The following is a 27562-nucleotide window of genomic DNA, read 5'->3' as shown; positions in this document are numbered from 1 at the left end:
TTTTAAAGTTTAAAAATTCATATAACTTTATTTTTTAAAGCACTAATATGTCTCAGTTACATTTAGCTACAGTACAAAGAATAATAAAATAGCACCCGAGAATTTTTAGTAGGCTATAAAGAATCTCGACTCCTATCTCCTCCTTATTTTTTTCTCCTCTTCACTAAACACAGAAACAGAGTGCTCTCACTGCCACTCCTTCAGCCTATTGTGTCCCAAAGGGCCGGATTTTCATGCGAACAGCCCTGAGGGAATAATCCGCACCTCTGAAGGGGACCCAGACCACTCCATTCTCAATCTCATAGGGACTGTTGTCCCTGGGGTCATAGGAGCCCCCGGGGTAGTAGATGCCATTGAGATTGGCTGCTTGGCAGTTGTTGTACCACCAGCCTCCTCCGTAGACTTCGGCACAGTTGTCTTCCCACTTGTCTGCATCCCTGTCGAAGGTGCTGAAGCGCATGCCAGCATGAGAAGTGTACTCTGTCCCTTCCTCTACAGAACCCTCAATCAGAGCATCACCTGCCGTGCCCTCGTAGGAGGAGACCTGCAGGGCATAGTCTTCTGCCTCAGAGCCTACCCTCCAGTGATATTCTGCATAAGCCCCTTTCCCAGCCCAGTCTTCTAATTCAACCCGAAGGATGGAGCCTCTCAGGGTTAGTAAGTGGAGGTATTCGTTGCCTAGCCAGAATTCTCCTTCTCCCTTGTCATTTAGGCTGCCGAAACCTTTCTTGTAGTCTTGCCAGGTCCGGTTAAAATTCAGTGAGCCATCCATTCTTTGCTGGATCAAAAGCCATCCTCCCAAACCGGTCTCTTGATCACAATAAACAGAAAAAATCTTACTGGATCCCAGTAGCTTGATATTGAAAATGCCACTTTGGGCACCTGAAGGATGTGTTTGGAGGGCATCATAACAGTCTAAAAAAAAAAATTAAGCTGGTTGGAAGAACTTACTCTCATTTAACTTTACAAAGCTAAATGGCCCAGATTAAATGAAGGCAGATACTGGCTTTCTTTCCCACCCTCCCTCCCTTCCTTCCTTCCTTCCTTCCTTCCTTCCTTCATTCATTCATTCCTTCCTTCCCTTTATAGAGAAAGGATGCGCTTACACTGGAATGGAACTTATGCAAGTAAGTAGCATTTATATGTACACATTGCAAGGGGGATTTTTCTCAATGAATTTGGAATTTCACTTGCACATACTGATTAATGGCAAGTAAGCAGCAAAGATATATAAGCATCATTTAATACTAATATCACTTGTTTTTAACCTGATCTCAATGTCAACTGAGACATACACTAAAAATATGAATAATCAGTTGAGTGACAATTTCCAATGGCACACATTTTGAATGGTAAAAGAATTTGGTTAAACAAATTTAAAATTGAGTTCCAGAGGGATTCATTCATTCATTCATTTAACATGTATTTATTGAGTGCTGACTCCACACTGCTAGGCATTTGGGAATACAGAGATGAACATGATAGACAAAAAGTCCCTGCCCCCATGGAACTTACAGTCTAGCACAAAAAAATAAGCAAAAACCTGTAATTTCAATAAAGCGTGATAGAGGGCTAAGAAAGAAGTAAAAGGTGCTATGGGAGATACATTGTAGGAGTAATGAACTTAGTCTAGGGGGTCACGGAAGGCTTCCCCAAAGGAGAAGTGCGGATACCTCTGGCAGGGCGAGTTTTAGCATGGCCTCTCTTGGTGGCATGTGCTCCTTTGAAGCCAAGATCCTCTTCACTTCCGGCCTCATCTGCCATTTTATAGCCCTTGCTTTCAAACGTGGAGCCTCCTCTGTTGATAGTCATGCTACTGCTTGCAAACTCTTTGCCATGACTTGAAGTTTTACTACTGGAAGAGACCTCAGGTATGCCACGGTGGTGAGAGCCGATATCCCCTAAGTCTGAGCGCATAGAATGGATCTTACTGTCAAGCTCTTTTAACGTAGAGGAGAAAAAACCATCATTGTGCCTAAGAAAGAAATCATCTAGGCTACCCCTGCCAGGCAAGTGCAAGTCTAAATCTGTGTCACTACAGTCAGAACCATCTTCAGGGTTTACCACTTCTTTGGTCATTTCTGTGTGACCATCGGCATGTGTAACAGTCCTTGTGATGATTTTAGAGCATGAACGACGAGTGGTGGTTGTCTGACCAGAGGTGACCTTCTCACTACCAATCAGAAGCTCTTTATCTCCTTTAGCAGTGACAAGTTTACCTGTGTGGAGCTCTTTCTTTGTCCCTGGACTTACATTTCCTGACACCTCTTCAAATGTGCCCCAGGGCACATCTGGGTTGGAAGGCCTGATGTTCCCATGCTCTGAGCTATCTGGCCTAAAACTTGCAGACACAGAACTTCCAGAGCTCCAAGTGCCAACACCTCCGGGCTCAGGGTGTCCAGTGTTCCAAGTGCCAGCACTTCCGGGCTCAGGATGGCCAGTGTTCCAAGTGCCAGCGCTTCCGGGATCAGGGTGTCCAGTGTTCCAAGTGCCAGCGCTTCCGGGATCAGGATGGCCAGTGTTCCAAGTGCCAGCGCTTCCGGGATCAGGGTGTCCAGTGTTCCAAGTGCCAGCGCTTCCGGGATCAGGATGGCCAGTGTTCCAAGTGCCAGCACCTCCAGGTCCATAGATCCCAGGATTCACGTTTCCAATACTACCAGTTCCAGGCTTCCTGGGGCTTTCTGGTGCTGATCCTGTTCCATGAGATGCAGAGTCTCCTCTGGCATACCCATCTCCACCAAACCTCTCTAACTCCATTTTCATCTGCTGCATTTCCAGCAGTGCCTTCCACTCTGGAGGGGCCTCCTGAAGCTGGCTCTTGAACTCTCTGGGAATCGGGCCTGGAACTGGCCTCATTTTTATCAGTGGTAAATATTGACTGTCTCTGGAGGGAAGTAAGTCTATGGCAATAACCTGTCCAAGTTGCTTCTGCTGATCTTTATAGTCCTCCAGATCTACTTTATGTTCTAAAGCCCTACTGCATGACCCTTTGCAAGATCGGATCTTAATATCAATGTCCACCTAGAGGGGGAGGGGAAGATAAAGAAAAAAGGTAGGTATAATAAGCTAGGTCTATTGAGTTCTTAGTAGTTAATTTATTTTTTGGAAACTGGTTTCATTTCTTTGACTTGGAGACCTACCAACCAATACTTCATTTATGTAGTATCCTCAGTGAAAGAGAGGTTGGGTATTCTAAGGCTGGCCAGGATAAGCAATAGCAACATCTGGATTTATCTTAGAATAGATCAAGAGCAAAGTGCTATTCCCTCTGAAAGGAGACACTGATGATGTGATCCTCTGTGAGACTGAGGCTGAAGACTCAGAGACACAGTGATGTCAGGGACAAGCAGGGGCTGGAATAAGATGCAAGGACTGAGTATTTGCTTTTGAAATTTACCATTTTATGTGCCCTTGGAAATTTTACTTAATAGCACTGAGTTTTTTTCTTCATCTGTAGAGTGGGGGAAATAATACTTACTTTGTAGGTAGATGATGGCTATAACACATTGCTTTACATAGAGTAGGCATTTAATGAATGACTATTGCCTTCCTTTCCCTACTATTCAAAAACAAAGAAATCTGGGGTCAGAGCCACATAATTACTCACCTCCAGTCGTTTCATATCTATCAGCTGATCCCTGACATTTTTCTGCAGAAGGTGGATATGCTGTACTTGTTCTATAACTTTGCGCTTCAGGATCTCAATTCTCCTTCTCAGATCTTCTGACACTTGGCTAAATGTATTTTCATTGTCTGAAATAGCAAGTATGGGTACTGAAGTAGCTGCTGAGTGATTTGCTTGTAATAGCCAGCAAAAGAAGGAAATTTGCTTATGGATATTCCCCATTTTACTTCTATAATAGTTTGGACATTAATTTGGGATTTCTAAATCTATTAGGCATTTGATATTTGGACAATATCCTGCAGTCATCCACGGATATCAATTAAGATGCCTTATTAGTAATCCAAATAAATGCAGAAGACAAAAACTCTTTGAAATTTTAAAGGCATAATTGAGATAAAATAATCAGTTTGATTACATTCCAATTATTTCATTATATCCTTAATCAAGGGACGTGAATATATTCTTGGATTTTCTTACTGAAAAGGTTTTCTTCACAGTTATAGATTTGAATTTGTTCCTAAGCTTTTTTTAGGTCAACAGGATCATACACTTGCCAGTTGCTCTTGCACCATCAACTTTAAATTAGCCAAGTGCCTCCCAAGGATATAAAGAGTCAAGGCAAGGTTTCAGGAGCTGAGGCCTTACTAAACTCACTGCCCATGCCCAGAGTGAGTCCAGAGTTTCCTAGTCCTAATGAGACTTAGTCGTAGGCCTATGAGAAAGAGACAACATGGCTCTATATTTTAAATTAAACAAAACAAAACAAAGCAAAACACTTCATAATAAGCACGGTGGAGTCTGTGGGTTGCACTACCAGCCCCACCACATGATAGCTTTGCACCTTTGAGCAAGTCCCCTGACCTCTCAGTTTCCTCCTTTGTTAGACAGAAACAGAAGTATCTACTCAAAAGGTAGGGCTCACCTTATTTTCCATGTATATTCTTTAAAAAGAACACACTTAAATTCTAATCTTTAGTCCAAAATGCTGCCTTACTTTGTGACCTTAAAACAATTCTAAACTAACCTCCTTTATGTGATAAAAATAACATAAACAAGCCCCTTCCTTAAAATTCAGGGATATCATAAATGTATATTTTTCTACATAAAGTACTTTGGAATAAAATCACAGTTGTAATAAGGAGACATCATATCTACTTCTGATTTTTGTTGTTTTTGTTGTGTGCTATAAAGTCAAAGCACTACCTGTAATACTTACTCTTAGAATTGGCAAAATCCCCTCTCAAAATATCCATTATATTCCTGGTCAATGTGTTAGAGTCCTTATTGTTCTTCTGATAATCAAATAGTGAATTTTTTAGTTTATTTATTCTGTTTGTAAAATCTTGATTGACTTCATCAATCAATCCTTTCATCCTGCAGCCAGAAGGGCATTTGTAGTTCTGGAACGAAGAGGAAAAATTACATTAAGAGTCTATCTCTTGGGAACAGACTTATGGGTGCCAAGCAGGAGGGAGGGTGGGGGGGAGGATCGGGAGTTTGGGATTAGCAGATGCAAGCTAGTATATGTAGGATGGATAAACAACAAGGTCCTACTGTATAGCCCAGGGAACTATATTCAGTATCCTGGGATAAACTATAATGGAAAAGGATATGAAAAAGAATATATATATATATATATATATATATATATATATATATATATATATATATAAAACTGAGTCACTTTACTATACACTAGAAATTAACACATTGTAAATCAACTATACTTCAATAAAATTTTAAAAAATAAAATTAATAAAAGAGTCTATCTCTCTGATCTAGTATAAATTTGAAGGTTTCTATGAACCCCCACTGCTCCCCTCCCCAGTCTCTTCAGGTCATCTCTTGACCTAAATGTAGTTTAAGAGGGCTAGTCAGAGATCTTAAAGAAATTCTGGAATGGGGGTCCACTTAACCATAAATTAGAACCCATGAAATCCAGAGGTCATAATACTCAGGTTCCTAGTATTTGCCTGAACATACAACTAAAATCCAATCTGTTAATCCCACCAATGACCCAGTGTCTCAGAGGTAATTTAAACAGTGCTCTCAGGACTAAGTTCCTTTCCACCTGTCTTCTTTAATTTGATATGTAAGGAGCTATTAGATTATTTCCCACTGGACAAGTTTTCTGTGACGTAAAGTGTCAGCCTGTGTGCATTGCCAGCAGCACAGGAAAGGACTGTCCTGCTCTACTCCCTGTGCTCACGGCTCACCCAGTCTTCATCAGAGCAGAAGGGCCAGTCCGACCCTTTGCAGGCAGACTGCTCTTTTTCCACAAGCCTTGGGCCACGCACACCTCCTCCTTCAGCGATAAATTCACCTTCACTGGGATCTGCCGCCTTTAAGGATTCATAAACACACAAAAGAGAGGTCTTTAAGCAGATAAGGAGGAGAAGCTGGCATGCCTGTAAATCCCAAGCAAGGGATCCAAGGGGCTCTGCAAGCTTCAGGTTTCTTATCTTTGGACTGAAAATCCTAATGCCTATTTTGTGGAGTTGTGAGATTGAAGGAGATGAGTGTATAAATCTCAACTGTGTTCTACACTAAACAAGCATTTAATAAATGTTAGGAGTTGTAAAGGATCCATTATAAAAGGAAGATTATTTGAATCAACAAGCTTAGTTAAAAATTACCTTTACATTTTCATTCATGTCTGGAGATAGAAAAATAATGGAAAAACTCAGAGTTCTTTCTCCTCTAACTCCTGTTTTAGTAGGAAAAAACCTACACCATCTTAGCTTCAGGTCTGTCTCTCCTTCAAGTATCCACCACAATGACCTTATGGGTCTATAATTTGAGCAAGTATATACAAGGACACAAATGTAGCCAATTCAGACTCAGAAATGCTTTTTGGGTTACTCACATAATAATTTCTTTTTATTTGAAATGAAAAAAAGTACACTGAGAGCAAAAAAAAAAATGGTCCATGACTGATACTTTTTTTGGAACACCTTATAATTAGAAATACAGATTCTTAAAAAAAATTTCTGTTGTGATCAAGTGAAATAGGATATATAGATATTCTTCCAACAAGATGTTATATCCTAAGAAATCAATGTTGGTTTTAGGTTTTAGCTATTTTTATTTTGTACCACCAAGTTACAAGGATTTTTATGACTATCAATCTCAGTAGTTTATTCTTATTAGTTAACATTTTCTGTCTCATTCAAAAAAATACCCCAATAATAGTAATATTAACTCAAGCAATCAAGAACAACTTATTTAAATGAACAAGTACAATCTTTTCGTCTAAGAAATAAAATCATAAATTCAAACATACATTGGAAAAAATGGCACAAAAATAAAAACAGGCAAAAATTAAATATTTATACCAATAAGGGAGAAATAAATGAAACATGCATTATGCAAAGTATAACTTTAACAAATGATGTTAGTCTTGTTTCCCATAAAAATGTTTACTTATTATTTGTATAAGGGAGAAAATTATGTTAGAAACACTCTTTAGTTTCTTCTGCTCTGGTATTTGGGTTTATGAGCAATAAAGGAAAAGAAATAAAATGGAATAATTCACAGTCTGGAAGTAACTGAGATTTTGGAACATATTTACCATGTTTTTATAAGATAGAAGTTGAAAAATCTTGTTGAATGAAGTTTCTCTTCTTTTGCATAGGTTTCTGGAGTCAAACTTTAGGAATTATTGCAATATTTGTAATTATCTTAAAAGAATACAATTGCTTCCAAAAAACATATTGCCTATCAATTAATCTCTTCCAATTTTGCTCTGCAATATGTTTTCAAAGATAACTAATTTGCTTTTTATTTGTCTCAAAGAAACACAAACACAACCTTTCAGAAAAGCTACATTAAACCACTGTTCTGCTTATTATGGACAAATAGCAATAAAATAATAACTAGGTTAAAAATTCTTATCATAAGAATGTTCTGTTCTGTTAACTAGCAATCCCAAGTCTTTACAGCAACAAAGATGGCAAAAATTTCTTCTCTTTGAAAAAATCCAATGTAAGACCAAGCTATAGGTGTCGAAGATTCCCCTGTGAATTTATACACTTTGGTCCCGCTAAGTCTCCCTCTGAGGGTGATATTACCCTGTATTCTTGAGGTGTCAAGCCCATCTAGGGACTTGCCTCCACTGGCTACAGCTTATAAAGCTAACAGTGTGTGAGGACGTACACAAGGCTGACTCAGACCTGCAAGCTCTTTGTGGAATAAACACCAGAAAGAGAAGAGGAAATAAAGAAGGCCATACCTGAACTGCGCCCATCACACTCAGGACCAGGCAGAGGACCCTCACAGAAACCATCTCTGCCGTGGGTGGGGCTGGCTCAAGAGGAGCACTCCAGCTGAAAGAAAGGAGGACTGCCTCCACGCCGAGTTCCCATCCCGTTTAAGTCTGCAGGAGGTCTGATTAATCATTATCTTTGTCCCATTGAGACAGTCAACATGCACCCTGTATCTCTTGCTCCTTCTGTAAAGTTGTTGTCCCAGAAGTTCTTGCTCAATTCTCTAAGCTTGTTTGCTTCAGATAAGCTGTTGCAAAGGTAGCCCAGTTCATGGAAGATCCCACATTCCAGTAACAGGCTGACTTTGGGGATGCAAAGGGGAACATGGGAGGACCTATCTCTACTCGAGTACTTGAAAGAATATAGAGGGTGGTGGAGGCAGGCTAGCTGTAGCCCACCGGCAGAGATCTGAAAACTGAGATTTCACTTTATGCAGGAATTATGGTTGGTTGATCTGACTTTTGACTGACTGTGGTGATGAGCTGATCCTGAAGGCCTTCAATAAGCTTCCTCTATCCAGAATGGTTAAAACAAGCAGCTCCAGGAGCCAAACATCCTAGGTTCATACTCCCAGCTACACCATTTCCCAGCTCTGCTTTTGGACAAATTACTTTACCTCTTTATACCCCAGATTCCTCATTTTTAAAATGGGGATAGTAATAACCTATCACACATGTTTTTATGAAGAATAAATGAGTTAATCCTTGTAAAGCCCTCACATTGCCACATATCCAAAGGTACAGAAACTGGAAAGAAATAGTATTTTCATGGCACTTTATGTTCTCCAATAACAATTATTATTTCTTTCCAGTTTCTGTACCTTTGGACATGCTAATTTATTTTCCCTGATCTTCATCTCCATATCAAATTTTCTTGTCTAAGAGTTGCCAGATTTAGCAAATAAAAAACCAGTTAAATTTGAATGTTAAATTTGAAGGTCAGATAAACAGCAAATATATTTTAGTGTAAGTTTGTCCCATGCAATATTCAGACCTATTCATACTAAAAATGTGTTGCTGTTGTTTATCTGAAATGCATATTTAACTGGGCATCCTGTAATATGTCTGCCAATCCTACCTTGTCTCAAATGCTGCTTCCTATGTGAAGCCAATCCTGATCATAGTATAACAGCCAAAATTTATTGAGTGTTTACTAAGTGCTGGGGACTTTGCTGGACACTTTACATAGTACCTGATTTCATGTCTCCAATTGAAAGCAATCTCTTGTTCTTTCATACTTCCTTAGACTATGTACCACTCATGACATTTATTACTGCAGAAACATTGTCCGTCTCTTCCACTAGATCATAAACTTGAGAACTGACATATTTTAATGGTCTTTATATTCTCCCCAAAAGGTGTGAGGCTTCATTGAGCAAGAAAGCATGAGCGGGTTCCACTGTTGTGAAATTGAGCCCTGTCTCAGGGCTCTGTGGGAATGTGAAGCTTGCTGTAAATGGGTGAGAGCCCTGGTACAAGGCAGCACCCTCCTACACTGCTTGCTCCATGGAAGGTTCTTTGTCTGATCAAGCTCACTTCTGATGTGGCTTTTTTGAAGCAGCTTCGGAGCTCAGAGAGAACCCTAGAGTCTTATCCAGGTTATGAAGGGCAATGACTCCATGGAAAGCTGGGTTACACTTGTCCACAGTGGTTGAGCTAGCAAAATGCCAGGAATGTATAGGATCTGAGACTGACTTCCCCAGATGTTTTCCTCTGCCCACAGGAAGTGCCTTTCTTAGGAGTAAACATGGTATATGGAAGAAGTTCCCAGACAGTAATCTGGTGAGCTTCAGGTGACTTGGTTGGACATAATCTGATTGAAAGTAAGTTAACAGAAACCAGTGTGACTGAATGCCAGCACTCTGGTGCCATGTCTGGGCTTTTCCAAGGTACCACCTGTGGCACCATCCTTGCTGTTCCATGGCTCCTTCAAGTATCTGCATGTCTCACTCCCTTACTTCATCCAGGGTTCTGCTCAGATAGCACCTCTTCAGAAATGCCTCCTTTGACCACCCTACCTGAAGGGCAGCCACCCTCACATGCTATTCTTTTAACCTGAGTTGGTTTTCACTCATTTTACTTTATCACTACTGGACAGTATATATGGGAAAGTATTTGTTTATTTTTTGTCTCTTCCACACTAAGCTTCCTGAAGCCGAGGCACACTGTCTAGTACAATGCCAGGCATAGGGTAAGTACCAGTAAGTATTTGTTGGAGTGATGGAAGGCTGTCACAGTGGCAGCACAGTGTGGTGGAAGGACAGTGGGCTTTGTAGAGAGTGAGATCTGCATCTTAGCTGAGTGACATGGACAAACAAAATTCTCTGAACCAGCTTGCTTATCTGTAGGATAGAGATGACAATAATTATCTTGCAGTGTAGAGATGACAATATTTATCTTGCAGTGTTGTTGTGAGGATTACATAAAATGTGAGGCTATGTAACATGTTCGATATACACATTACAAGCTCCAGAAATGGTCCCTAGAATGTTCCAATGCCCCTAAATTGAAAGTTCCTATGTTATCTCTCCAGTGCCACAATTCCCTAACCAGGCACCTTTGGGGCTCTCTTTGGGCCTAGCACTGCAGGAATGAGCACCAGGCTGGGCTCTTTACCTCACAAGCAAGCCTTATTATCAGCTATGGAGAAGTAGGTTTTGTTTAGACAGAAAGCCGTGCAGGTGAATAGGCAACAAATAATGCAAGGAATATCATTTTTTTATTGAGGTATAGTTGATGAACAATATTATATAAGTTTCAGGTATACAACATAGTGATTCACAATTTTTAAAGATTATAATTCATTTACACTTATTATAAAATATTGGCTATATTCCTGTGTTGTACAATATATAGGAGTATCATTGTTTAAAATCATGTGACAATAAGGATAACTTTACAAGTGTAAAAGTGGGAAGAAATTAAGAAATTTCCAGTTTCTGAGACCAAAACCACTGTGTATTGCATTTTTCCCACAGATGACTATATCCTATTTTCCTTAGCTCTAATGAGAGGAATGTTTCATTCATTTATCCTTTGAAATTAATATAATTTCTCACAAATTATAAGTATTTAAACTCAGGGATTCACATATTTGTTATGCCATCACATTGGGCAGCACTGGAATAGATTTTATTTGTATGATGTATAGTGTATGTCAAAAGAATAGAAATTCTATAGCTGTAATTATGTTTCACTTTTAAACTGTATCTACGCACCAAAATTTATACATGAGAGTAAAATACATAGCCAGTCGTTTAAATATTTGCCACTGTGTAAACATAACTTTAAAATACAAGCAAAACAAAATAAAATAAAACAACCCTCAGCTTTCTTTTGAATGGGGTGTTTGTCTTTCTGGGGGCTACATCCCAGGAAAGTAAAAGAACATCCCTTTCTTTACCAGTTTATTTTAAATGTATTGAATTCTGAGGCCAGTTCACTTACTTATTCATTTGTTTGAATATAACAAACATTTATTGTATGTCTACTATTTGTCAGTCCTGCATGCCGTGTTCTTGAGATAGAAAGGCAAATAATGTATAGCCTTGTACGTTCAAGTTGCTTACAGTTGGGGAGCAAATAAATACATGTGCAGCTAAGAAGTTAAACCATACAAAATTGCCATTTTTGTAGATCAAAATGATGAATGTCTGCAATTTCATATGGTTTAAGCTGATATAAAACAATGAAACAAATTCCGTGAGGTAAGTTCAAAGTACTTTTAGAGCACAGAGTAGAGGCTGAAATATCGTTTCTGCATTGTTTTCTGTCACATTTTGTGTAAAATGTTCCTTAAAATATCAGATTTAATTCAAGTCTAAAAATGAAAGATGCTTTTGAAAAAATACTAATTGTAAGTCTTTTAGCATAAAAATCTGTATGAATCTATAAATTTATTATTCTCCTAATAACAAGAAGGTAATGGTACCTTGACAGGAAATATTTTGTTAAAATAATATTAAGTGTACAACTGGAAAGTACCACAATTAATTTCTAAATTTTGAAATGCCTGAATTATAAAAATATAGGAGGTTCTGGCCCTTATACTACTCTTTCAGGGCCTCTGCCTCAGGTTTGGACAGCAGTGACGGATCTATAAAGGATTTACTGGAAAACACTGGCAAGGCTCCTTAGCTTTGTGTATATTATTTTCTCTCCTTGTCTCCTGCATTTCAAGAGTATTGCAGAAATTTGTTTTTAACCAATCTGCTTACTGTGAAAGGTGAATGGGATAGTATGATGATCGATGAACTAATGGGACTTTTACTTTCAGAACTCATCAGTACTCTGACGGCAGATGGTTTTCCTGGAAGTTACAGCTGTAGAAAGAAGTTGGGAATTTCCTTAAATACACAGAAATAATTCTGAACTACACTTACGAAAGTAAGGAAGGAAAAAAAGAGTTTTTCTTGATGGTTCTTGATTCTATCACATTGTATTTCTCTTTAATCTCTTTATTCAGGAAAGAAATCTACTTTATTTCTTGTAATTAAACTGTTCCCAGATGAGTAGCCATTTAATTGAATAATTTTTTAACATTTTTGGAATTAAATTCTGTAATGTTCCAACAATAGAATGATCATTCTCTTTTTTGTTTTTATGCATGATTTTCATGGTCTTTTACTTAAGCACTTTTAATCATTTCCACTAAGTCGTTATGTGTGTGTGTGATGTATGTATGTATGTATGTATGTGGGATGAGTGTGTGTGAGAGAAAGAGAGGTGAAGGTGAGGTCCTTGAGTTTTTGCCACTGCTTTATTTCTTTGGTTTTTAACTGCATTATCAATTAAATAATTCATTTTTCAAGATAAATTAATTTTACTTATAATGTGCTTTGCTAAATTTTACTGGAATTATCAAATTCTTTGTTGAATGTGTATTAAAGTATAAATCCTTTCTTGAAAAGTAAAACCATTATGCAGATGAATAATCAAGTGATGTATTAATATCAACAACATGAATTCATTCCACCGTCATACAGCTTAAATCCATTTAATTTGGCACACTGTCGATTTCATTGTGGTTCTTCTATTAAAGATTAGCAAACATGATCTATCAGTTGGTATTTATTTAATAGGGATGCATTGAGATCTGGGGAAATAGTATCTGTGAGGTATTTAGACTTTCCACAGCAAGGAATTATGTGAAAATTATGGGGTAATTTAATTATCAAGATCCATTTAATTCTCTGTGATTCTTCTTGAAACCTATTTTTAACAGACCATTCTATAGTAAAACCAAGGCAATTTAAAGAAGGCATTTTGGTAAAATTTTGCTTAGATAAAATTCAACAAAAAATTATTGAGCATCACAGAACAGAAACCCAAATTGAGGGACATTTTACACATACTTGACCAGTCCACCAGAATATACTCTAAACAGTCAAGTTCATGAACAACAGGGAAAGACTAAGAAATTGTTACCAAAGCTGACTAAGGAGATATGACAACTAAATGTAATGTATCCTGGATGGGATCCTGGAACAGAAAAAGGACATTAGTGTAAAAACTGATGAAATCTGAATAAAGCATGGAAGTTAGAAAAGAGTGACTACTAGGGTTGGTTTCTTAAGTTTTGACAAATGAGCCATGGTAATGTCAGATGTTAACATTAGAGGAACTGGGTGACAGGGGTAGGGAACTCTGTAACTTCTTTTCTGCAAATTAAAATGTATTCTGAAATTTAAAATTTATTAAAATATAAAAGCCAAAAAATTAAAGTTTTAAAATTATGTTTCCAAACTCAACTGACATTAGATTCAAATCTCATGCAGCAATACCAATCTTAACAGCAAAAAACAATTCAGTTTTGTTTTTGTCTCTGGAGCAATTTCATATGTGATCTCATTTGACCCTTCCCATAGCTTTGTGATACAAAAAGAGTGATTTAGGAAGGAAAACATTTCCAGTCCAAGGTCTCTTAAATGTTAGATCATTTTTTTTCTAAGTCACACTTTACCTATTTGTCCCTGAGGGTTCGAAAGAGGCCACTTTCGTCACAGAATGGAATCTGCCCTACTCTGTTTATTTAGGGAGAGTCAACATTCAGATTTATTTAGGAAGGATTCCCATCTACCTCAGGTTACTTCATGCTTTTAAGTTACCAGCAGAAGCAAACCTGGGTGAAGATCGGGGAAATGGGAGAGAGGGTCAAGAATACTGGATTTGGGATTTGGAAAAGACAGTTTTGGGCCAGTTGAAGACCTGATTAAATGTCATGATCTGAATTTATCCTTTTGGACTTTCAAATATTTCCCAATGAAACTGAGATGAATAAGAGCTTGAAATTTCACCAGCCAGCCTTCCCAAAAGGCTTTCAAACCTGCTACAAAGGTGTGTTCTACAAGTCAGTGGTCAAACCTATTATCGATGCTCATAACGGGCCATGGCTACAAGGCCATTTGGGCCAAAGCTCATGTTTACAAGGCCAATCACTATCTCTCTTTAGTTCCTTTTCCTTCTTAAAGGAAAAAAAAAATTAACACTCTTCTTGGATGCAGATCATTATTGGAGAGTGGTTATGATTTATGTACACTTTTATGGGGCTAATTAATTCTCTGATAATTCCTATGTCCCAAAGTAATTTGTGAACTGTCTCTCAAGAATCAGTATCATCAAAATTATGTTCTTTGACCATAATGAAATGAACTTAGATGTTAATTAAAAATACAGTTTTAAAAAGCACAAGCTTTGGAGCCAAATAATATTCACTTTTTAAGTCTTCAGTTCAAAAGGAGATCACAGGAAGTTACAAAATACTCAGATTGTGGGGAGATCTTAACGGTGCTGAATGGAAAAAGTAATAAATACAATGAAGACCTTAGTAGTGTTTCTCAAAGTGTTTGTTCTAAAGGACCAGTTTTATTAAATTTCTAATCAGTCACAGACTTATTAGCTTATAAAATGCAATAAAAATAATTTCTAGTAAAATAAAATGTAAAAAAGCAAAAATACAGGTCAATTTTTTTATTATTAGATTCCAAAGACATATAATTACATTTGAATAAATACAATCATCACATACATAATATAGGAAAAATGTTTCTACATGCTAATTCTCAATTTTTTTACTTATAATGCTGACTAACAAAAAATTTGTGGATCAGCATTCTGAGAAATACCCATGATTTATAAGAATATGTACAAATAAACATGCATCAAATCTAATACAATGTTTGATTATTAAGGAATTAAAGGGAAGAATCAGAGTGACCCAGCACAGATGAATGTGAATGGTGTGCCAGAAGTATGACTAATTTAACTTCTGTCTCTGGGACACACACACACACACACACACACACACACACACAGAAAATGTATATGAAACAGTCTTTCCCACACTCTTGGTCTCTTTATCATCAACTTAGTATTTTCCATCTACTTTAACTCATCTTATTATCTTTAACTCTTTTTTTCCCCATTCTTTCTGAGCTACATCAAACTGATAAGAAATCATCAGTAGATTAATTTTCCCCAGGGTTAAATGTGTATTTTGTTTTTCACTTCGATCTTCTGAATTTATATCTACAAAGATACATACTATGTATAACTTGGCTTAGTTTATACTGTTCAGAGTTAAGAATTTTAGACCTTGTAAGTTCTCAAATATGCTGTCTATACTTACACGTTTTCACTTCCCGCTCACTTTCAGCCTACCCACAAATCTGAAACATGATCTTTAAAGCCAAACTACTAAACATAACAAAGAAATGAAAAAAAGCTATAGCACTTCAGAGGTATATTTAAAAATCTTGATATTGTCCAATAAATGACTGTTCCTGTCTGCTGATTAAAGAACTCTGCCCTGTAGTTCATGACCTGAAGTCATAGTATCGGTGCATCTGTACCAGTACCCTCCTTTTTGGAAACTTCCCTCTGTGGGTTTTTCAAAGTGTGTGACCATGCACATCTGTTTTGTACTTAGCCGCCCTATTTTGCAGTGACCTGAGTTTTGTGCACCCGGAAAGTGAAGGGAAGCGTTGGGTAATAGGTATCTGTGATTTGAGCTGTGCAGAAAAGTAATCTGTCGCTAGGAGGCTCCAAACTCTTTATTTCACTTAAAAGTAAATTTTTAAAAGTTGATTTGTCAAGATAATCCTTTCATTTCTATTTTATTTGTGGAGACACGATCCAATTGAGTGTGGAAGTATATATCTTGCTTCATTTCTTAAGCTATAACCCTTCAATGTTCACCATTGAATATTAATAACTAAACAAGTAAAAATTTGAAACTCACCTTTTTATCTCTACCTAATTGGGTTTTAAATTAACTACAAAACTAATAACGTACTCATTATAACAAATCAAACAATGCAGAGGTATAGAAGGAGAAAGTTAGAAGCCCCTTCCCACTAATCAATCCTGAATTACCCAACATATATGTACTCTGGACACCCACAAAAACAGGGGCCTCCAAAATGTTTTTGAAAGAATGTTATAATTGATATTTTAGAAGAAGCATTGGAAAAGTGATCATGGGAAAAATCAGAAACTTTTGGACTTGTTTATATTTATTTTGTTTAGTATTTTTATTAAATTTTATAAATCGATTGGGGAGAACAAATATGTACAAATAATGCATGTATGTCAAGATTACATTTTGTTCAAAAGTATATGCATATATACTTTTACATACTTATCATTGTAGAATTGTTTTTCATCTTAAAATTTCACATATTACTTAGTAAATGTTTCTATGCTCATACAGAGATATTATACTTATTATGTAATCATTGCATTCTCTTCCATTGTACTAATAAACCACCTTGCTTGTCCATTTTTCCACTGTTAAATATTTTCTAAATTTCCCACTGCTATTAAATATTTATTTAATATTTAAATATTATCTATATTTCTATATAGAGCTATTTTCTTTTTCAAAAATAATTTTCTTGAGATAAATCACTAGAGTGATATTATTTCATTTAAACTTATGAATATTTACATAACTCATCCTGTCTATGACCAAATTGCTCACCCAAAGGATTTTATAGATTCTCAAAGGGTAGACTATATGCATGCTGAATTTAGAAACGGTTTGGAGCATGATGAGGTGGGAACAGGTAAGGCTGGAAGCAAGATGGAAAACAGGAAGGAGGCATTTGCCATTATCCTGGCAAGAGATATATATCCCAGCTAGAATGGTGGCAGTTGGCATAGAGAAGTAAATGAATATAATAAATATTTAGGAGGTGGATTTGACAGGCTTGAGGATATGGGGAGGGAGGAATAAGGAAGACTTATTGCTGGTTTTTTGGAACTTGAGAACTGGATGGAATGGAACAGTACTGGGAGAAAGGAGGATGCTACTATGTGCTATATACCCAGCACAGGGGCTAGTACAATGAAGGAAGTCAATAAATGTTAGTTGAATGAATGCCTCATGCATACATGAATGAATGAGTGCTACAGACAATGAATCAATGTTCCTATTTTCCCAAAGCCTCACAAGTATTTGGCTGTATACCTAGAAGTTGACTTACTGGTTTTTATCTCCTCAATAGGATGCTTTTAAAATCAGGACTTATGAAAACAAGGAAGCGAAAGAATTAGGAAAGAAATTGTGAAAAGGAAGAGAATCCAAAGCCAATGCTCAGGACTTCAGAACAACCAGATCTCCCCCCACGACCCCATAAAATTAGTCAATTATTTTTCATGTTCAACTTTATGCCAACTAATGTAAATGCAGCTATTCCTTACAGAAAGTTGGCGATTCCTGATCTCTGGCTACTGCAATAATGGCTTCATTCTGCTCAACTTGTTCAGCAGTGAGGGGCTGAGCAGATTGTTCCCTGGAGCTCTCTGTTCTGAGTTGTAATCCTCTCCAAGTGCCCACATATGGCCACAGGAGCCCGGAGCTAAAAGGATTTGCTGGGAGAATCCCCAAACAGCCTAATGTCTCCAGCTGCACTGAGGTACTATGAACCTGAGTTATGTGATTGTGACATGTATTTATGTTTTTATACCAAATTTTGTCATTTTGGGTTACTGTATTTTTCTGTATTTGTCTTATAACCCCTGGAGGGCAAAAGCCATGATTTCTATTTCCTTCATAACTTCCCAAGAGTCAGGTACAATGTTTAGCATAAAGTGAACACTGAGCAACTACTGATGATTGTCCAACTGTAATTATTAAATTGAAGGAAAGTGATGGTTTTTAATGGTCAATAGAATGTACCATGTATCTAGTCTTAGGAAACAAAATGTTTATTGAAATGGTGTGTAGATAAATTACAACCAGCATAATTCTTAGTGGAGTTTTCAACATGGGTTCTTTTTACTCTTAAAATGAAGTGAGGCTTTGCAAGTCCACTGTCGCATTGGAAAAATATTATATTTTTCTTTTTAGATAGAGTCATTTCATAAGTAAATCACTTTTGAAATGGTCTTTTATACGTCTCCAGCCTATGACCAAAGCAAAAAATATATTAAAAAGATATAATTATATCCATTTAAAAGAATAATTAAATATGAATGATTTAGGGGTAATAAATATGGAAAAAATATTTAGTCATTTGAAATGCTAGAGTTTGCTCCTATTATATTAGTATATACTAAAATATTTAAGAAATAATTTAAAAAACCACCAAGACACAATGATGTGTGATCATTAAAATGCAAACTATCACAATGATTTTATTACATATTTAGGAAATAAGCTAAAATATTATTATCTCATTAAATAAACAAATTTTAAATAATTCTGCATTCAGTAATTTGGGAATACAGTCCAAAGTGAGTTTTAATTGCCATTCAAGGCTAACTATTCTTAATAAAAGACTTAAAATTAATAAATACAGTAAGAGAAAATGGGAAGAAAATTTCATAAAAGTTTCTGAAACTTTGTGGGTTAATAGAAGTGAACAGCTAATCCTCAGGGTAAAATGACTTAGTCATATTCTATTTCAACATGGTGTTCTGGTCTGACCTGTTTGGCTCCCCCAAGGTGGTGCTGCTGTCCTTCTCCAATGGCGATTCTGTTATATGGGATTAATTTCATGGTGGTTTTCTTCATTGAATACCACCGGGATTTCCAAGTGGCCCAAATAATGCCATTATCATAACCATTAGGAGTAGATGTTTTTGAGTAAGTGCCACCTAAAACAAATTGTAGATGCACATATCACTGCTCTTGAATCTCTTCCCCTCAGAAAGTCTATAAAGAACTGTCTATTATGAAGTCCATTGTCATATACATCAGATTTTATAGTGTTATCTCCTAACTGAAAATATCCTTAAAGACTCCTAAATTCTCCATTTACAATTGACATAAACTTATTATTAAACAAACACTTACAGCTGTGTTGTGCTTTCTGGTCACATCCATACTTTAAATGTATTCACTGCTAACAGGCTTAGAACCCCAAATTTCCCCAATTGGTCTCTCTCCCTAAGTTTAGCCATCCTGGATTCAGCTATTATGGACCAACTTTCTGAAAACAGGTCATAATTCCTCATCAGATGATCTCAGGTCATCTGAAAAACACAATTTTACTGGAAAATACGAGGAGCTCTAGAAAGCGGTTCTGGAATGTTATTTTACATCTCCATTATAAAGTGGAGGCTAGGCTGAAGTGCCTTCACCTCGTTCCTGGACACTAGATTTCATGTGATTTTGTAAGGGATTGTCGGAGTCTAGTACTGGAGGGTACCACAAGATATCAACATGGCTACTCTGGATCATATGGATCAGGCAGCTTCCCTGAGAGCTTCTTCTAATCACATGGTTTGTTGGTGCAAAGCTAAGTTAGGTTTCAAAAAAAACATTGTGAAAACCAAAAGGTAAGTTTAAGTAGTTTTTAAGAGGATTCCAAGTCACCTCTTGGCTAGAACAGTGCCCTAAGGAGGGAAGATTGCTCATTTTAATGGATGAGGGTTTCCCCATGCATACCTGTTGGGTAGTTACAATAGTTTGTCAGTAAGTAAAACCAATGCTCAGAACTACTTCAGTCTTAGAGCAAACTACAGCTTGCCCTCCTCTTGTCCTAAAATAAGTGTCTACACTCCTCAGGCTGGACTCCTCTCCTCTTAAGCTTTCATGGACATCTGCCCTCACCAATACATCCCTGCTCTTTGCTTAATTCCTCCAGACACCTACTCACTGCTTACTGGATCTATCTGACACATAGCTCATGGGAAGCTGAACCAGGCTACTGTGTTAACAAGCATAAACATGGTAATGTTAGTCCATCCAGATCATATATATGGTAAGCCTAGAGGAGACACCATAACCCAAAGTATTAACTCTGATGGAGGCACGATGAATACCACTGCATAGTTTGCAGCAGTTGGATTTCTTGTAGAAGGACCAATTTCAGGTATAAGCTAGCAGTATTCAATTCTGGTTTAAAATAAAGAACTATATAATAAGCTCTCAATATCTTTATTCATTTCCTTATATTTATTTATTACCTTTTATAAAAATATAGACTATGCACAAATTCATGCATCTAAGGAAGAAAGCCATACCTTGGTAATAAATTCCATTGAGGTGGCCAGCATGACATTTGTTCATCCACCAACCAGATCCATCCTGTTCAGCACAGTTGCCTTCAAACTTATCATTGTCATTGTCCCAGGTACTGAACTGCATGCCATTGTGGGATGTGAAAAACTTGTCACTAGTATCCTCGCCAAAATCGTAGCCATCAAACGCATCTCCAGCATCTCCACCAATGAAGTAGGCATATGTCATGCGGTATTTGTCGCTTTCACCTGTTACCCTGAATGTAGCATAGTCTGCAGTACTACAAAGAAGGGAATAAAGACCTTAGACCCTGAGCCTCAGAAGGCATCTCAGAAGTTCTCTCTTTCATAGGACAATTGTTTGGAACTTCTAACTTTGCTTCTTAATCTGAAATGTGCTCATTGAATAAAATTTTCTGCAAATCTGGCAAGGGAAAATGGATGTGGGAGCTAGCACCACTCAGGATGGGTCTAGAAGCCTTCAAGGAAGGCTTCTAGTCCCAGGAAGACTAAAAATTTCAGCCATCTGAATGCTTTTTGCCTATAGGATCCTAATATCCAACCCAGATATGTGGATGAACCTGACTAATTTCATATTTTCCACTTTTATCTCAGTATGTAGCATGTACACACAGTTCTCATAAAACACATTAACTTTCTGACAGTGAGTGACAATGCAGCAAACTTGAAGGAGCTACAGTTCCATTAGCCACTCATACCATCTAAAGTGTGAAGTCCTAAAGGGGTTTTTCTTTCCCAAGGCAGTGTGGCAGTGACAAGAAGGAGGGCTTCCTCAAGCATCACATAAAAGAAGTTCCCTGTATGGCCCACAAAACATGAGCTATAGGATCAGAGAGAGATTCTCCCCTGGAAAAAAGTTGTGAATGAGGGCCAGAATTCTATGGAGTGCAGGGAAGAATGGGCTTTGGTGCATGAACAGAGATTTCCAGAAAACATTTATCTTCCCTGATCTCTAGGACTTGGGATATAGGAGATGTTCTCATAGGAGGTCTACTGACTATGGTATTATACTTTCTGGTTAAAAACTTAAAAAAGTAAAAATACGTATTTGGGCACAGACTATATTTCATCATGCCATAGACCTAACAAGAGGGCTGGATATTGTTTTGAATTTTAATTAGGCATACAACACTCAAAGTGCCCAGACAGCTCTAGCTCACCAAAGAAGCCAGCTGGTTTCATTTTAAAGTAGCTCCTGGATTTGACTGACTGAATGGTCATTAAAGCACTGGGAAATCTGAAGAAGCTAGATTCACTCTTCAACAAGGATAATCACTAAGAGGATGGGTTGTAGAGTTAAACTACCTGAGTTTAAATCCAACCTTTATCATATACCAGTGATGCGACCGTGGAAATGTTAATCTGTAAAATGGGGTTAATAGTAGTTCTTGCCTCATGAAACAGTTATTTGGATTCGATTAAATTATAATTCCATGTTCAATTTATGGTACATATTAAATGCTCAGGAAATACTAGCTATTATTTTGTATGGTTCCAGGGTAAGTGGATTGTACCAGAACACTTAGATCCTGCCTAAATAGGACCTAGCATCTTGGACTGCCCAAGAACCAAACTGACTTCTGGGGAACATAGTTGGATGTGCTCTTCACATCTGTCAGACTGTCTTCCTCACTGTTCTGTTGAGAGGTGGAAAGTGCATACTCCAGACTGTCTCTATGGCAAAAAGTTAAAAGTCCTTTCTAATAGTACCTGGTTCTGCCATTCCAGTCCTCCAACTGCACTCTTAATACATATGGGATGGTAGACTGTGTGCTTATCAAATGAATCTTCTCATTTCCCAGCCAAAATTCTGTGTTTCCAGTAGGAGACAGATGTCCAAACCCTTCTTTATATTGAATCCAGTTTTTCTTGAAATCCACACTGCCATCAAGCCTCTAATTACAGAATTGCACGGGCAAAAGGAGAGAGTGGATTATCAGTGCACATAAAAAAAATTATAAACATTTTGTCCAAAATATGGAGGATATGATTTCATCATTTACTAAGTGACCCTGGGCTAGCTGCTTCAGTTTTCTCACCTATCAAGTAGGAATAATGATGCTTACTTCTTAGGGTTGTTGCAGGGATTACACCAGAGAATGTAAAAGTCTTAAAGAGCAACTGGCACATGATAAATTATAAACTAGTAGTAGTTTTAAAAAGACTCCTAGAAGACTCCAGAACACCAGCTTGATGTTGCTGATTCTTGTACTGATGGTAGAAAGGTCAACCTATTGCTCAATCTGTGTCTACCAGCCAGAGCTCCCATCACTCACTGGCTCTGAGTGGCCCCTTCAGGATTAGTTGTAACAGTGGTCAAAGGTAAACAGAATGCAAGAGGATTTGCAGTGGGTGCCTGGGGCTGGCAAAGGCAATAGAGGGTCCTGGTCTTGGAACAGCCTAAGTGTATCCTCTGGGCGACATCATCTTCTTGTGATGCGCAGCCCTAGGTCTTGATGTACCTGTCAAGAGAGGTCTCTTCGAGTTCTTTGTCACTATGATATTGTGATTATGTGCCATCATGAATCTACAACAGCAGGGCCAGCATAGTAGAGAGTCACAGCACAGACTGAAACCAGACTATATCCTTTCTCTGTTACTTATTAGTTATGTGACTTTGGGCAAGTTATTGATACTCAGCCTCTTGTGCCTGTTTCCTCCTCTGTAAATAGGGATAAGAAGGCAAAAACTACCGCAAAGGGAAGTTGTTAGTGTTAATTGAGTTAATGTTCACAAGGTGCTTGGAAACGTATCGGGCATATAGCAGAACAATTAGGTGTCTATTAAATACACACGATGTGGGAAAAAATACCTTCTGAAACACAGTCCATCCATTTCCAGACCCATCAATTTCACAGTAGACTAAGAACTGCTGCTTAGCTTTCAGAGGTTTGATAAAGTAAAGCCCACTCTCTCTGGCCCCCTTATTGGCAATGTCTTGACAATCTGAAAAAGAAGAAATTTTTGTGGTGGTTTGAAATCCAGGTAAGACTGTTCCAGTCTTGAAAATGAAATTTTTAACATGTCGTAAACTATTCATTTCCTGAGAAGTATTTTCTTACTTCTCACATGATTATTCCTTTCAAAGTATTTTTTTCAGCCACTCAAGAAAAGTCTAAGCAGACTGTTTAGATTTAATAGCTAGACATTTTCCAATGTATTTGTATACATTCCAATACATACAATCTCCTTTACTTTTTATATTTGCTTTGATGAACTTAATCCCAATATAAAACTTTCACTTACCTTTCCCAGTTGTATCATGTATTTTCACTGTATCTTGACAAGGTTCCTGACACTTTGCTTCCAGCTGGACCACTTTCTGTTTCAGGTTAATGATTTTTTGATTATTTGAATTATATATTTCCTGCAAAAATCTACAAGCAAAATAATAAGACAACAGAGTATTCCTTTTAGAGGAATAGTTTTGTATATTCTTTTAAAAATACCACCTTATTTTCTCAAGAATTATTTCCTGATAAATTACTCCATTCTTGGAAAAAGTGTAAAATGCTGTTAATAAATAAATTGAGGTGAATTAAAATTCTAAGCTTTTTGGAAAAGAAAATAACAAGGTCCTTGCCAATAAACAGTATCATTGTTAAGTGGCCTTTCTGAATTTTATCTTTTGCATAAAGGGCAGCAGATAATGATGTACACAAGTGATGAGCCTGATTAATAGGAAGACCATCTGGTGATTATTCTTGGGACAATATTCTTAGGGAAGGAAAGGCCCTGTTCCAAAATTCACATGTGCTGAAGCATTATTCCTTTTCACTTGTGGATTTACTGAGGATCTGTTTGTGGACTTCAATCTTATAACTTACATAGGAAAAGTATCTGGGGCACTACCTTACCTAAAATAAAATAACAGACATTTTCCCTTTCTTCTTAATGTTTCTATTTACATAGCTTCAGAAAAAGGCTGGGGGAAGTGAAAACTCTTCCTTTTGTTGTTTCTCACAGGGTTGCTTGTACATATTCAGAAATGATAGAAAACTATCTATAGTGCATAGACTGTCATCTCTTTCTTTGAGGTACAGGATAGACAAACTATTTGACCACGTTTTTCTCTACTGCGCCTTAGAAAATTTCTGCACTGTAGTCTCCTTCAACTTCAATGATGGGCAATAATAATGCAAATCATAATGCTAATAATATCACAATAACAATAATAATAATAGCCCTCTGATATCAAAAAGAGGATAAATCCCTCCTGGGCCACTTTTCCTCAGCCACCATTTATCTCAATTTCTTATACTAATTTGAGAACAATTTAGGAAAAAAATTGAGGAAGAAACTAAAACTGTATCTGATACCCTATGTTCAGAAAGTCTACGAGTCCCTGGGAAGTTGTTAACAGAGACATTTTACTTTCGAGAGAAGGGAGGAGAATACGTAATTGCAGGTTCCATGATCAACAGGTAGCTTTACAATGTTTGTTACACTTATCTCTTAAAACACATTTTTTCTGCTCTGCCTTCAATATAATTTACTTTTGCAGCCAAGATCCTTCCTATGTCTCTGCTTACAAATTCCTCACCACACATTTGTTGACATTCTTATAAAAAGAATTTTATTTTCAACACCCATATTCCCATCAGTTTGAATTTACCTTGTAAGACAAATGGGGGTGAGGGGAAACATTTTGGTAAATACGGTCATAAAGCATTTGAAGACACCTAAAACATCTTTCTCCCACATGATTATTTTTTTTCCACATCATTATTAAAAAGCAATTACAATCCAATACAACTCATATTGCCTAAATACTCCTATCTCCACTGTGTTCAAGATGGTCAGGCATCATGTCAATTAGATATTACAAGTAGAAAAAAATAAAAAGATTTCTTCTACTGAAGCTTGGAATATTGAGTAAACACTAGCTCAGTGTTTGGAGAGCAAATTGAAACAAAAAATTCTTACCGAACTGTTGATTCATGTGTTGAAATCAATGTTTCGTATTTCATAATTTCTTCCAACATTTTCTTGGAAATCTTGGTAGCACTCTCTATCCCACCTGTAACATGGGATCAGAGACATAAAAATACGTAAACAAACAGAACCACTGAAATAACAGCAAAAGAACTTCACAGATGAAGTTCTCAGTCAGTGGTGGTTAGATTCTCACTTGGCTTTGCTAGTCCATCAGAGCGGTAGCTGATCTGGATTGCTTTGACCAACTCTCTGGCTTCTGATGTCTTGTTCTCAACTTGACGTAAGATTCCTTCCAAATTCTGTAGATCCTTGTCTACACTGGTTTGGTAAGTAGACAGGAAATCTGCAATTCCACAGGTAGTTGGGCAATAACTACCCTGAAAATACAATAATAGAGTGATTAAAAATCCTGATAAAAAGCTACATAAGATCTACTAATCAAAATAGGTAAAACCTAGACTACGTTTTAAAAAAAAAGTCTAAACTGCCAAATGATATTTGAGAGAGAATTTCTTTTATTTCTCTGCCCACGTCCAGTGCAAACACAGCGAGAAACATAAAAACTACTTACAAATCTTTCATCTAAGATGCAGCAGTTGTCTCGGGTAGCAATATACTAGAGGAGGAAAATACAGACATTTCACTAGTTTATTGTATATTTTCTTATTTTTAAGCTTTCCGTTTAAAACAAATACGTTTTGTAAACAGCACACTTACTGCCAGGCATGTTGAAGAGAGCAATGAAAGAGTGTAGAAGCAGAGGATTAAACTCCGGGGGTGCGAGGACCAACTCATGGTGTCAGGGGTGCCCGGTGGTCCAAGCCTGAAGGGTCAGAACTGTGACATCTCTGCTCCAATTGTCCCTTTATTTAAGCTCCGAGGATGGCAGGACCGCCAGGGGCTGGAGCTGATCACGGGGCTTTCTTACCAGGGGGGCGGGATGTCTTTCCAGTCTCTTTGTCCTCATCCTGGCCCCGGACTAATGTTTAGTCAGGTTCCCAGGTTTTGCACACAGGTCTAAGCTCCTCCTTTCTGGCCCAGCTGAACCCTTCTCCTGAGAAGCCAACTCTTCTGCAAAGGCTAGTGAAGCATTAGCCGTTGCGATGAGGAGTGAGGGGGCCGGGGAGGCTGCGTGTTGCAACAGCTTCCAGTACAGGCGGAGAGAACAAACACACAGCTGACCTCGGCCAGAACAAACCGCCCCAACCTTAAGACGGAGCCTGGTACCATAACCCAAATACCCCAAATTACCGCAAGTCCTTTCTTAGACCTGCGATGAAGGAACATCATTACTTTTAACCTGTGCCTATGGCAGGTAGAGGCTTTGCCTTCCACCAGGTCTCAGCACGTCACTCTTGCCAGGAATGAATGACACTGGAAATGTATTCCTGCCCCACTGTGTTGGCCATTTTCTTTCTTTTTTTTTTTTAATTGAAGTATAATTAACATATAACATTATATTAGTTTCAACTGTGCAACATGATTTGATATTCGTATATATTATGAAACGATCACCACAATAAGTCTAGTTAACATCTGTCAGCACACATAGTTACAAAAAACTTTTTTTGTGTGTGTGATGAGAACTTTTAAGATCTACCCTCTTAGCAACTTTCAAATATGCAATACGGTACTATTAACTATAATCCCCGCACTGTACATTATATTCCCTGGACTTATTTTATAGCTGGAAGTCTGTAACTTTGGACCCCCTTCACCTATCTATTGACTATTTTCATAGGCTCTCAGTTTGCAGTGGGCTTTTTTTCCCAGATGGTAGCCTAAGGACACATTCCCCCCCCTCATTTTATTTCTTTTATTTTTTTAACCTTTTTTTTTTTATTGAAGTATAGTTAATTGACAATGTTGTCTTAGTTTCAGGTGTACAGCAAAGTAATTCAGTTATATATATATGTGTGTGTATATATATATATATATATATACACACACATATGTGTGTGTGTATATATATATACACTTTTTCAGATTCTTTTCTCATTACAGGTTATTACAAGATATTGAATATAGCTCCCTATGCTATACAGTAGGTCCTTATTCGTTATCTATTTTACATATAGTAGTGTGTATATGTTAATCCCAAACTCCTAATTTATCTTTCCCCCACCCCATCCCCTTTGGTAACCATAAGTTTGTTTTCTATGTCTTTGAGTCTATTTCTGCTTTGTAAATAAGTTCATTTGTACCATTTTTTTAGATTCCACACAAACGTGATACCATATGATATT

General features: G+C 37.4%; 2 protein-coding genes across 3 annotated transcripts; both read right to left on the bottom strand.

The window, feature by feature from the left end:
* FGA (fibrinogen alpha chain) lies at positions 1-7981 on the bottom strand. Its single transcript, XM_061192502.1, has 6 exons — positions 7857-7981; positions 5842-5967; positions 4842-5025; positions 3608-3753; positions 1674-3021; positions 1-915 (listed from the first exon to the last, which is right to left on the bottom strand). Exons 1-6 carry the CDS (start codon positions 7908-7910, stop codon positions 206-208), a joined length of 2568 nt encoding a protein of 855 aa, XP_061048485.1. The 5' UTR covers positions 7911-7981; the 3' UTR covers positions 1-205.
* A 10101-nt stretch (positions 7982-18082) lies between these two features.
* On the bottom strand, positions 18083-26340 carry FGG (fibrinogen gamma chain). 2 transcript variants are annotated; one of them, XM_061191586.1, is made up of 10 exons: positions 26034-26340; positions 25888-25932; positions 25510-25693; positions 25305-25398; positions 23625-23755; positions 23191-23324; positions 22089-22273; positions 20361-20638; positions 18820-18989; positions 18083-18296 (listed from the first exon to the last, which is right to left on the bottom strand). In XM_061191586.1, the coding sequence occupies exons 1-10, from the start codon at positions 26109-26111 to the stop codon at positions 18282-18284; spliced, it is 1314 nt and encodes a 437-aa protein (XP_061047569.1). In that variant the 5' UTR covers positions 26112-26340; the 3' UTR covers positions 18083-18281. The 2 variants fall into 2 exon arrangements, with proteins under 2 accessions (XP_061047569.1, XP_061047568.1); XM_061191585.1 differs by lacking the exon at positions 18083-18296 and having other exon boundaries at positions 18586-18989; positions 26034-26339.
* Between the last annotated feature and the right edge of the window lie 1222 nt (positions 26341-27562).

This window comes from Eubalaena glacialis, chromosome 5, assembly GCF_028564815.1.
Source record: "Eubalaena glacialis isolate mEubGla1 chromosome 5, mEubGla1.1.hap2.+ XY, whole genome shotgun sequence".
NCBI lineage: Eukaryota > Metazoa > Chordata > Mammalia > Artiodactyla > Balaenidae > Eubalaena > Eubalaena glacialis.
This window is presented reverse-complemented; position numbering and strand designations above follow the sequence as displayed.

Excerpts from the sequence above, each read along its gene's own strand:
- FGG (XM_061191585.1), bottom strand. The coding sequence starts at position 26,111 with ATGAGTTGGTCCTCGCACCCCCGGAGTTTAATCCTCTGCTTCTACACT. Across the intron at positions 22,274-23,190 it reads GATGGACTGTGTTTCAGAAG|AGGCTTGATGGCAGTGTGGA; the intron begins GTATTTTTTCCC and ends TTCTGTAATTAG. Across the intron at positions 20,639-22,088 it reads GACTGGAATGGCAGAACCAG|TACTGCAGACTATGCTACAT; the intron begins GTACTATTAGAA and ends CCTTCTTTGTAG.
- FGA (XM_061192502.1), bottom strand. The coding sequence starts at position 7,910 with ATGGTTTCTGTGAGGGTCCTCTGCCTGGTCCTGAGTGTGATGGGCGCA. Across the intron at positions 5,968-7,856 it reads GTGTGATGGGCGCAGTTCAG|GCGGCAGATCCCAGTGAAGG; the intron begins GTATGGCCTTCT and ends GAATCCTTAAAG. Across the intron at positions 3,022-3,607 it reads TAGATATGAAACGACTGGAG|GTGGACATTGATATTAAGAT; the intron begins GTGAGTAATTAT and ends CTCCCCCTCTAG.